This window comes from Carassius gibelio, chromosome B23 (assembly GCF_023724105.1).
Source record: "Carassius gibelio isolate Cgi1373 ecotype wild population from Czech Republic chromosome B23, carGib1.2-hapl.c, whole genome shotgun sequence".
Lineage (NCBI taxonomy): Eukaryota > Metazoa > Chordata > Actinopteri > Cypriniformes > Cyprinidae > Carassius > Carassius gibelio.
This window is the reverse complement of record NC_068418.1, coordinates 14,484,576-14,497,226: the sequence shown is the minus strand read 5'-3', so window position 1 is coordinate 14,497,226 and position 12,651 is coordinate 14,484,576. Positions and strand designations below refer to the sequence as shown.

At 35.9% G+C, this 12,651-nt stretch overlaps 1 protein-coding gene across 1 annotated transcript; it reads right to left on the bottom strand.

Moving 5' to 3' along the window:
• Nucleotides 1–2,603: 2,603 nt before the first annotated feature.
• Nucleotides 2,604–12,380, bottom strand: LOC128011668 (solute carrier family 35 member C2-like). The gene is made up of 10 exons (XM_052594344.1): nt 12,277–12,380; nt 11,762–11,912; nt 11,526–11,676; nt 11,145–11,208; nt 8,143–8,215; nt 5,772–5,940; nt 5,601–5,684; nt 4,469–4,644; nt 4,127–4,256; nt 2,604–3,354 (listed from the first exon to the last, which is right to left on the bottom strand). The coding sequence occupies exons 2-10, from the start codon at nt 11,870–11,872 to the stop codon at nt 3,227–3,229; spliced, it is 1,086 nt and encodes a 361-aa protein (XP_052450304.1). The 5' UTR covers nt 11,873–11,912; nt 12,277–12,380; the 3' UTR covers nt 2,604–3,226.
• Nucleotides 12,381–12,651: the final 271 nt, after the last annotated feature.

The following is a 12,651-nucleotide window of genomic DNA, read 5'->3' as shown; positions in this document are numbered from 1 at the left end:
TTTGCAGAGTAGCATCCCAAAAGTGAGGTGTGCTGGTAGCAGCCGCATGCTGACTGAGGGATAGTTTTTCAGTAGTAGAGACTGAGGCACTCGTCAGAAGAAAAACTCAGTGCACCAAAATATAGAGATAGCCTTAATGAAAACCCAGTCCAGAGCATTCAGAAGCTCAGACTGGGCCAAAGGTTTTCCTTCCAACAGGACAGTGACCCTAAGCACACAGCAAAAGCAAAAACTCTGTGAATGTCCATGAGTGGCCCAGCAAGAGCCTGGGATTGAACTCAATTAAATATTTCTGGAGAAACCTAAAAAAATGTGTGTCTGCCCCATCCAACCTGACAGAGCTTGAGAGGTGAGGAGGTAAGTAAGGAGAAGAATTACAGATAATTGCCAAATTCTGATGAGCAAAGCTTTTCGTATCATATCCAAAAAGACTTGAGGCTGTAAAGGTGCTTCAGCTAAGAACTGGGTTAAAGTTATGAATAAGTACCTATCGGTATTTCAGTTTTGTTATTTTCAATACATTTATGAAGTTATGACAGTTCTGTTTTTGCTTTGTCATTATGGTGTATGGAATGTAGATTGATGTGGGTAAAAAAGTAATTCAAAGCAGTTCAACATAAGGCTGCAACATAACAAAAGGTGATAAAAATGAAAGGGTATTAATACTTTTCATAGGCACTTTACATATATACACGTATATGTAGTGTTCCTGTAGCTCAATTGGTAGAGCACTGCGCTATCAAGCACAAGGTTGGGGGTTTGATTACCGGGGACACATAAGTCACTTTGGATAAAAGCGTCTGCTAAATATATATATATATATTTTTTATATATATGTGTGTGTATATTCATATATATATATATATATATATATATATATATATATATATATATATATATATATATATATATATATATATATATATACACCGCATACTGGGCAAAAGTCTTCAGCCACTAGTTTTTTCCCCAACACACAATGGTTTTAAGTCAGTTATTTCTATCTTTTGCTGTAGTGTGTCAGTAGTAAATATCAGTTTACATTTCCTAATATAATTTATCCCATTAATTGTAATAATCCAGTGAGATTTTTGTTTGCACAGGGAGTCTGAGTCTGCTCCACACAGAAATCTGATCTGATCATCATCAGTTTGTCTGGAATAACATGAAGAAACAGAACAAAATGAAACGGACTCTGGCAATGTCTCTAAGATTCTTCAAGAAACATACCTGCTACCTGAAAAACAATGTGCAAGTGCACCGAAGACAATGGCTTTTTTAACGCATAGTGTGTTCACACCAAATGTTTAATTTAGTTAATAGAAGTTAATAAAATCTATTTATGGCATTATTTTTGATGGCATCCACACTTTACAGCATAAAACTTTGCACAGTACTGTAGCTTTGCAGGTTTCTTGAAGTGTTTTGGAGACATTGCCAGAGTTCTTCTGGATTGAGTCTGTCTCAGTTTGTTCTGTTTCTTCATGTTATTCCAGACAAACTGATGATGATCGGATCAGATTTCTGTGTGGCGCTCTGGCTGCTGTCAGACTCCTTGTGCAAACAAAAATATCACTGGATTATAACAATTAATGGCAAAAATTATGCTTGGAATGCATGAAATGAATGTAAAATAATCTGCCAAAATCGACATAACCTCAAAGCGGCAAGGATCATAATTTAAGATGAATAAATTTATGCTGTTTGTTTGTTGTATGGCTTCTGCCAGCAGTCAGTGCATGCCATCACTCAAGGCAAGGGAAGCAGAGTCTCTTTAGAAAAAAAAATAGATGAGAAAGTTATCGATATTACAAAATAAACTAAATGTGACATTAAAAATGGTAAAAGTCACTCGTTTTTATAAAGTAACAGTCCCACAGTGACTCCCACTGGTGAAGTTAAAAGAACAGCTGAACATCAGTTGACAAATTAAATATATTGTTTGTATCGTTACTGCCTTTGTTATTATTTTGGAATAAATGTAAAAATACATAAAAACAAACTTAATTAGATTTTTTTGATAAACAGAATTTTACATAGTGTAAAAATACAAACTATAATTGTTTTTAGCCTTTTTTATGTAATGTTTAACCGTGAACAGTGTAGTTTTTAACGAGAAAACAGCAGAAACGGCGAGAAAAACCGTGGCATCTGCCATGAACTCTTGCAGCTCAATGCGCAAATTAAACACCGCATCCAATATATTGATTCAAGCGTTCCAAAATGCATTTTTAAAATGTTTGTTTTAAACAAACGCATCGGCAAACAGAAGCATACTGTCAGCCCAAGTGAATTCATTACCATCTTCTAAAACAGCTGTGCTCTCTCTTGATCCTCAGACTGCTGGAAACTGAACTGGCCTTCTTAGAAATTACTCAATAAAATCAATCAGGTTCCTAAATGTACAGACTTCCCTCATCTGCACGAAAACTCCACACAAATCTAATAATGCTATAAAGAAGATGCCTCCCTCTTTAAGAGCTGATGGTTGAATTACAAAAGTTAAGTATAATAAACCTAGACAGCAAGTATATAGGGTACACATCATTCAGAAAGTTGCACTGTATAAAGGTAAAACGGAAGGAATCCATGGTAGAAGAAAATCAATTTCATTCATTTTAATTAATAAATAAACAAGTAGTTCACTTACATTCTACATTATAATTAGCGAAGCAATTATTTTGGGTAAGTGAAAACAGAATTGATATTTAATCAAATAAATCCTTTATTGCCATGTAAACAAATGTGTAAGGTCACTTGGAGATTGGCCCTGTGCTGAGATCAATGCCACCAGCACTTCTGAAGTTATATTTCACCTTTAAATTAAAATCTAAGGTTTAATCTGTCAAAACTGCTCACCCATTTGTCTTGCAAAACCCATATGACTTTTTCTTCAAAGAGTAAATAAATTAATATTTTATCTTTTTTGTCAGCCCTTGGTCTCCATCCACTTTCATTTTATGGAAGACATTCCTTTTCTGTTCCAAAGAAAAAGAGTCATACTGGTTTGGAGCAGCAGCATGAGGGTGATGAAATGATGACCGAAATGAAATGTTCAGATGAACTAACCCAACCAGTCTCTTTAAGAGTTCCGTCTTCCCAAGAGCAAAGATGATTTATATCATGTGGGGTCAGCTGAGTACCTGTGATCAATGTGACCATTCATATAAGCCTTTAAGGGAAAACATTCCACAAGTCTATTTAAGACATTCATGTCATCCTGGAACTAATAAAGGATCTCTTGCTCCTCTTCATCATTTGTGTCTTCACAATAGTCTTCTATTGTCTGTAGAAGAGGAAGCTCAAGGTCCGGGTTGTCTCTGACTGGTAGTTGTCTTACCATGGGGCCATTTCCTATAAAAAGGCAGAAACACACACCCTAAGAACAATCCCTGATCAAAACGATTATTGATTTAAAAACCAGCTTTGCACATTTTCTTTATCTTAAAGGCCCACTGTTTATTTACAAGTATCCATTTTTATCCAATCTAATATTGAAGCTGTGTTTAAACACAATCGATAATACCAGCCAAGGTCCAATATTTGCTATATGTTAATGTCTCTAATAAAATGTACTAAGAAATAATAATAACAATTAAAACAATTAAGCTAATTTACTTAAAACATTTAATTAAATAAAAAAAATAAAGAAAGCTAAATAATTTTTTACTAATTTAATTTTTAAAAAGCATGATGGTGTAGAATTATATTTCACACATTACAAAAATAAAAATAGTTTTTCACATTACAAAGTAAAAAAAATTTTTTTACTGTTAACAAATAAGCACTGCATGGTCAGCATGAAATGAAATTTCACCCTATCTATTTCCTAAATGCAGGTCTTATTGTGAACAATTAATCTGTACATGTTTCATTTTTTCAAGAAAAAATTAATTTCAGTGCAACACCAACATCCCAAAGAAGCATAGAATAAAGTCTCCACCCTACATTTTTTCTTTTATGCTTATTTTTCATAAAAGGATGTATGCCAAAATATAGAACTTGTCGCTACTTAAGTTTCATCACAACCATTAACTCTGAAACCGCATATATGCCCTGATTGTTCTTAAAAAGTCTGTTTTTTTCCATTTTATTATTTTAAGCATTATGTCAACAAAAGTCTCACCTTTGTTGTAGTATGCTTTGAGGCCAACATGCAGTGATATGCCAGACAGACACACAGCAAAGCCCAACCAGTTGACTGTGCTCATTTTATCCCCCATGAACTCCACTGCCAGCAGCAGAGTGCACACCTCCTACAGAGAGAGACAGAGACAAACAGAATGTCTTTGAGAACAGTATTCAAGGTGTAAGGCTAATAAAGGCTTTGAAACCATACTGTTGACAAATGGAGAAAAACAAAAAAGATGAGGGATACAAAGGGATTGTATCCTTCATCTTGACGATGAGGGATTATTTTATTTTTTTTACTCATAATTATGTGAAAGCAACAAAGATATATTCTCACCTTAAAAATGCCTGCAATAGATAGCGTCAGACTGGAGGTGCGGGACACCAGCAGGAACTCAGAGAAGCCCAGCCCAAATGCCAGCATTCCACCCACAGACAGAGTTACCAGAGAGTAGAGCAGGTGGGAGAGCTCACTGACCCTGAAGAGCTTCTCTGTGGTACTCACACTCAGCCCTGCTCAGCAATCACAGGATGAAGAGACAAGCAAACAGATCTGGAAGGATTGCAATGCCACTGATAACCAAGAGACATATTCTGCATGAAGTAAATGAAATTAATTTTAGGACTATTAAAATTTAGTCCATTGTGGTAAAAAATGATTCTTAAATTGTGAAGTAAAACTGTAAGTACCCGTTATGGTAATATTTGTTGTATTAAACCTAAGCTGATTCAAAAATATATATATTTAATGTATATGGTTATATGCTTATTTTTAGGTAAAATACGACCCTGACATTTCTTTGTGAGATTTGCACTTATGGAAGACAAAATACTAAAATACAGCTCAAATTAAAGACACAAATCCCACACTTTATAACCGATTAATGGCTTTAGCATTTGTTTGTGATGATTACATGAAGATTTCTTTAAAAATTATATACCTTTTTCCTGAGTAAACTATGAGCACCGCTATTACAAATTCTAACTTCCAATTGGATGATTGTCTGTTCCGGTCTCTTTAGGATCCCATTCAAATAAAGCCAATCTGTTTTTAATATAGCTAACGCTGGCAGCTTCTTGTCATCTGCTTTTGAAAACATTTTAATAGGTATAACATTAGATAATCAGCTTGTAATATTGTATTGGAATATATTATTCCACTTCCAGCAGCATAATATGTAACAACTGAGCATAGCTACAAAAACACCACTTTCAAATTCTAGTAGTTCCAAAATCACAGTTTTGAAATACACTAATACTTCCACATTTTCCACATTATGGAACCTACACTGCTGTTCAAAAATTTGGGGTAGAGTTTTAAAAAATTCTTTACAAGTCTGCATGTATTTGATCAAATATACATTAAGAACAGTAATGTTGTAAAATGGTATAATGTTTTTATTTAAATATACATTTTAATATATTTCAATACATTTGAATATATTTAATAAAACTGGTGTCGGACTGACCCTCATTAAGAAGAAACAGAGGAAAGAGGCCAAGGAACATGAGAGGCTGCAGATGGTACATAGTGTCTATGGGGTTCTGAAGGCCTGTGCGGTAAAGACAAGGACATAAGAGTCACGAGAATTCACCACTTCACCATACAGACCAAACACAATTCATTACATGTGACTTACCAAGCTCTGCTTTCTGCATGAGCACTTGAGTAAGAGTCCAGCGGATCCCTCCGATGAAAGAGGCCAACAGGACCATGATGAAACCCTCCAGATTAAACTGAGTGGACTTCAGAGTGAACATGAACAGACCACTGGCTATCAGCAATACCACGAGGATAAGGAATGGGTTCTGTTAGGTGCAAAAAAAAGTCAGGCAGCACACATTACTACAAAAAACACCAAGTCAAAAAAATATATCAACAGAAAATAAAATTGCATTCATACATTTTAATGGAATCTTTAATGCAGCTACAATCACAAGTAACCATTTACTGGTATATAATGCTTCCTATTACAATTGATTTTACCCTCTTAAACCTCCTAATGGCTTGGCAACTGCATGTATTAATGATTGGTTGATAATATAAATGTTCCAGCACAACTCTCAGAATATGTGAAAAGGGGTCATATGATGCTTTTTTAAAGATCATTATTTTGTGTATTTGCTGTAACAGTATATGTTGACATGTTTTAATGTTCAAAAAACAGATCTTTTTTTCAAATAACATTCAAATGCCTAACATCGCAAGCACTCGTCGGAAATGTAACGCCTTTTCATAATCGCGAGCTTCATATTTCAGGATAAATGTAAAGACAGTAAATTTCCTTCGTTTTACCATCAGTTCAAGTCCGAAAGGGGAACAGAGTGGTGTGACAGACACAGTGAAGAAGCTCTTATGTCTTTGCAGTACACAAGCCATGAACTGTTAAGACTGCTGTCTCCACTCTGTGACCCTGTCTCTCCCTCTCTCTCTCTCTCTCTCTCTCTCTCTCTCTCTCTCTCTCTCACACACACACACACACACACACAGGCGTGCGCACATTTGAACATTCAATAACAAATACTTTAACTAATAACAATTCTGATTCAGAAGCGCCAGACTTTCATAGCAAAGTCAGAATGACCTCCTCTCCTAGGTTTACAAAACAGTCGTCCATGTTGCTGTTCTGTTGCAAGTAATCTTAAAGATTCCTAAATGCATCTACTTTCAGAAGGCCAAATAAAGTGCTTTTGCTTTCACCTAAATACACAAAGCATATCCCTGACATGGCTGCTTCAACACTAACTGTGGTTACTGAAACCAAGCCTTCTTTCTTTGCGTGAACATTTGGGCGGCAAATATTCCCTCATAGTGATGTAGACATGTGGGGGCGTGTTAGAATGAGTCGTTTTAGGGGGGCGTGGCAGAGTCTTAACTTTGATAAAGAATATATTTTTGAATTTGAGACTTTAGTCTTTGCAACTTTACAGATCTTTATGCACCAAGAGCTTGTTACACTCCAAAGAGAAAGGAACAATTTAAATCGCATCAAATAACCCCTTTAAGGTGCCAAAACTGGAGATAAATCATCTAGCTTTAATGAAACACTGCTTTATTTTCTTTCCCTGTCTTTATTTTGTTTAATCATGACTATAAATATTCATGTTATGTAAAAAAATTGCAAGCTGCCCAAATTTAAGGTTTGAGTTTAATCTTTGATTAGAACTGTATTTACATCAGATGTGTTTTTTTTTAATAGTCTATGCTTCGTTTGAAACAATTCATTTTGATTCAATTTGATCACAATTTCTCTTTCCAGTCTGCACAGTTTTTTCAAACATTATTCTCAAATCTTATCTATTTTATGGTTTGTGATATTTTGTTTTGGCTAGTAGAAATTCTAAATGGCTGGTGATTTGTAGCCAAACTGGCTTCTGAGTAAAAAGAAAAGAAGAAAAATGACATATGTGTGTGTGTGTGTGTGTGTGTGTTAACTGTTCACAAGGGAAAAAGTTAGAAGCAAAATAATGTATTTTTGACTATTACATTTGGCAAGCCAACTAATGCTCAGCTAAATAAAGAAACATATATCAAGATAAACACACAAAATAAGTTGGGTTAACAACTCACATGCAGTTTTCACATTTTTTGTCGCATAGTTTGAACTTTCAGAAAAACTTAACAGCGTATTTATTAAAGAGCATTTTAAGATTCCATTAACATGATCTCAAATGTCTGCTGTTAAAACATAAGTCATCATCACCACAGTTGGAATGCACTCTCTTTAAAATGTCTAAATGTACTTTAACAGTCACACTCTGCAACATGCTGTTCTCTAGTCTGGGGGTGATAATGATTATATGAGCACACACATAGAGAGCAGCCAGTTCAACAAAGTCATGAAAAGATGGCTTATTAAATTGCTGCCTATGGCTAGCTTAACAATCCATCTTGATGTGGCCTTTTGTAAGTAAAATATATACTTAATGGGTATGAACTATAAATGGCTTCCTTTGAACAATATATTCCTTTAGTCTTTTATTCAAGAACTGAGTGTATTTCACACTTACCGGTTCCTCCAGTTTGAAGACCAGAGAGAAAAAGAGAATGAAGAGAACAGCTGAAGACTTGGTCATGGTGTACCTAGAAGAAACCCCAAATTCCCAAGTAGTTTCAATTTAATTTGCATTTCCTGAAACAAACACCAGTGTCTGTAGCTCAAGAGCTCAGATATTAAGACCGGAATACACTACACGACTATTGCATTGATTTTGCCCCAATTTGTAGTCTGGAGGAGTTGAAATGAATTGCTAAAAGTCAGAGCCAGACTGCAGATTTTGGATAATTGGCATTGATAGATTTAACAGAAAATAATGTAGAGTATGAAGAGAAGAAAGATTTTTAAGCTTCAGGCTATGATTTCATCCAGAGTTTGGTTTCATCCAGAAAATAAAAAATGATTTTTATAATTTTAACAGTCACTGCACACTCCCATGACTTATTCAATCAATTAAGTATCTATTTAATTAAATATGCATTTAAAAATAGACAGCACTTTTACATGTAAGACTAACAATTTCTATGAAATGTTTGAATGAAGTCTGTGACTGTGTTCAATATGGCATACTTGTTACATTACAAACAAAAGTGAACCATTCTTTTACAAAGTCTTGTTAATAAGGATGCATACTACCAAACAATGCTATATTGCCCAATTAAACTTATCTCATAATTAATTAACTTAACATGTTGAGCAGAACTGGATCAGCACTAAGCTGTCTTTAACTGCTTTAAGCTGTCTACACTTAGTGGAAAAGCGATATATTCTAGTTACACTAAGTGCAAATAATGATACATTTCATTTATATATTATATTGCTTCAATATTATTATTAATAAATTTGTGTATAATATCTACTGTATAAAGTGCTATAGAGATAGTTTGTAGTTTACAGTAATGTGTGTATATACATATAAAAGTGTTACATTTATAATATGGCGTTATTTCCTTGTCAAATGTCGAGAGCGCATAATTGTAGCGCGAAAGTACATTACAGTTTTTCTCAGTCACTTTGGTGCATTTTTCAAAACAGAGATGAAATTCTCAAAACTACTTGTACAACCTCCACATCATCTAGTCATTTATACACATCATAAAACCAGTTTCTCATTCTTTTGAACAAGTTGCGATTGCTATTGTACATTCATGCAATTGATTACGCACATTTATCGGCAGTTTCCTACATTATCAGTTGCTAATGTCATGTTGCTCAAAATGTATTATACAGTTTTCTGTGCATCAGTCTTACCCCTCAAAACATCTAGTCTTTAGTTCATTGCATAAGTCATTAAATGCAAAATGGTTAATCTAGTTGTCATAAACTGCCAAGCACACTTTTTATTTGTATTTTTACACACTATTATTAGACTTTTTGTCAATTTGGCATGAATTGTGCAAGTGAATCTTTACTCATGAAGAGAATGTAGATGATAAACCAATGATAAACCATTTCTCTGAAATAGCTCAAAGGTTCATCTCATGAATCTTCAGTTGGAAAGCTTATACTGTAAAGACAGAGGACAACACAAGAGTTAAAAGTTCTGAAAATTGACTTATTTTCATCTTTGTGCCCATATATCCTTTTCTATATCACAATGGCATTGTAAAAGTATTTTTTATTTTTTGGGTCAGACCACTAGTAAAAGTGTAATTGGGAATTCTATCCAGTCTCTTTCAATCAATATCCCACAAACAGTAATGTGTAAATGTGTAGCTTTGAAATGGATATATGGCATACATAAGCATATGGAATACTGTTCAATACAGTAGTTTACATCAAAACATCCCTCCAGTGTACACTGTTAAATTGACAACATGACTAAGCTATTTGCCTGTCTTATCCGTACACAATGCCACAAGGACTTGACATTCAATGCCTTGAATTTTATGCGAGCAGCTATTGGAAGCCAGTGCAAATTGATAAACAGAGGTGTTACGTGCATTCTTTTTGGCTCATTACAAATTAATCTTGCTGTCGCATTCTGGATTAATTGTAAAGGTTTGATAGAACTGGTTGGAAGACCTGCCAAGAGGGCATTGCAATAGTCCAGCCTGGACAGAACAAAAGCTTGAACAAGGAGTTGTGGAGCATGTTCTGAAAGAAAGGGCTTGGTCTTCTTGATGTTGAATAAAGCAAATTTGCAGGATCAGTTTTATGTGGTCTGAGAAAGTCAGCTGATCATCGATCATAACATGGAATGAATTCACTGACGGACGTTCAATCAAGACGAGCCGAGATGGATCCACCGAATTGACGATCTCTGGTAACCAGTCTTATTTGTTTTGATGTTAAATATGTCAAAAATGTATCGTTCAAGTTCAAACCTTGATTGAACTTCAGTGAACTTATTCCATGTGTTCCATGTGCGGTTCCAGCCGAGTTCCAGCGCGCGAGCCGAGAGATTCGCGCTCCGCACATTATATTCCGCGCGCGAGCAGAGAGATTCACGCTCGCGCATCATATTAATGTACTTTCGCGCTACAATTATGCGCTCTCGACATTTGACAGGGAAATAACGCCATATTATAATACTATTCCCTGTTTCCAGTTCACTCATAAAACGTTACATGGAGCGTGTTGCATTCTGGGAAACAGTATCCCATGCAGTGTCTTCAGATGCATATATCAAATTTAAACAAATGTAGCAGGTAATACGGCAATTCCATGCATACAGAAAATTCACATACTATTCACATTATACATACTGCAGTAAAGTTTTATGGTAGTATGCCATTCTGAACACTGCTTGTACATGTACTGATTTCAGTGTACTTGAGTTATATTTAGCAGATTCTGGCTAATGTAATAGGTCATCCGGTTGTTCCTTGAGTACAGAAAATTTGCTTACTATTTACACTATACATTCTGGATACTATAGAAATAGTAAGAGTAGCATGACACTACGGCCTTTCGTACACAGCAAGTATGTCTGTTTTATGTTTGAGAAATAAGAATAAAGTGCTGCCTTGCAAGCACTATAAAATCAAATTTCTCATTTAATAGCATGCTTACAAACTAATGGTGATGAAAAGGAAGCTCCAGTTGGACAATCCGATATCCAGCGCTGTTGCCAGGGCTGATGGACACAGACAAACAGTTGTGCACATATTATTGAATGATGAATCACCATCTCAGTATTATACAAAGTATATGCTGCACATGCTAAAACTTGAATAATGGGCTTGTGAACATGATACCCAAATACCCGAGCAGAGATCAAATAGATTCTCTACATTCAATTAGTTTGGACTTCACCCACCCAGAGTGTGTGTTGGACAGAAAAGATAACAGGTTTTATCTCCTCAGCTTCCACTATGACACTCATTCAAACACATTTTTTGTACTTTGGACTTACTGATGAATTTTTTCCCAAAACAAACAAAAAATCCTTACCTGTCGGGGCCACTTTAGAAAGGTAAAGCTTCCAGGGAAGTGTCACTCGAGGCTTTCCCGTCCAGCATTGCATGAAATAGCGTGTCAGTGTGGAGAAACTGAAAATGATTACGAGATGGACCAGCGTCATGAACAGAGGAAAGTGGAAGTCCTGAGGCAGATAAAAAAACAGACATTATACAAACCAAATAGACAAAAATAAGTGCAGGTTTTTACCCAGCTGAACTATATCTTACCCTCATGAGCCACTTGTTGTAGAATGTTATGCCAATGGAAAACACATAGTAGAAAAGCACCAGGCCCACGGTGCGCAGCGCCCTGCAGAACACCTGCGTCGGGCACGCCATCCTCCGGGACAACCCGGATCCGACACGGCACAGCTAAACACTATCAACAAGAGGAAGGCAAGAAGAATTAACCAGAGCTAGTATAGTAACTCTGGGTAGGTTCATAAAAACATGCAGGGCCAAGGTTTGGTGTGCGCAAGTATTTATAAAAGTTGCACTTGTTGAACAGTGCAACGTATTGTATCAGAACAGCTGTGCTTTTAAAATGTCTAATGGAGTGCGAGACAGGCGTTTAAGCAATAAATAAACTAAACATTGTCTCACGCACTCGCGAGCACTAAACCTAACGTTAGTTACGTTACTTCACATGATGCTGTTGACAGTTTTCACACGCTGGATGTGTCATTTAACGTTAAGTTACGGCTAACCAGAACTAGCTATGGTCAGCGACCACATTTTCTTACCTTACTGTTGACATAGTCCTGGATAAAACAAAAAGCTGGTAGCATTAAACTCTATGTAACCATCATCTGGACACGCGAGTCGTGTCAGAGCACCAAGTTCCCTTATCGAGTCGGTCTCTCGACATTACGTATGGGGAAATCCATTTCCTCGAAATTATGAAGTCTGATTGAATAACTCTTTTGCTTGCAAATAGCCAATGGCGCCCTCGCCCTCACCTGATTGGCTGACAGCCTTCAATATAGGTGACGGTGGGCGCCAAAACCCTCAGAATCTTTTTTCTTCACTTGAGTCTGGTTTCGCCGTGGATTCACGCATACAGAGCGGAAAATTGTGGAAAATTATCCCCTCTCGCGTTCCGGTGATTTTACTTTTAA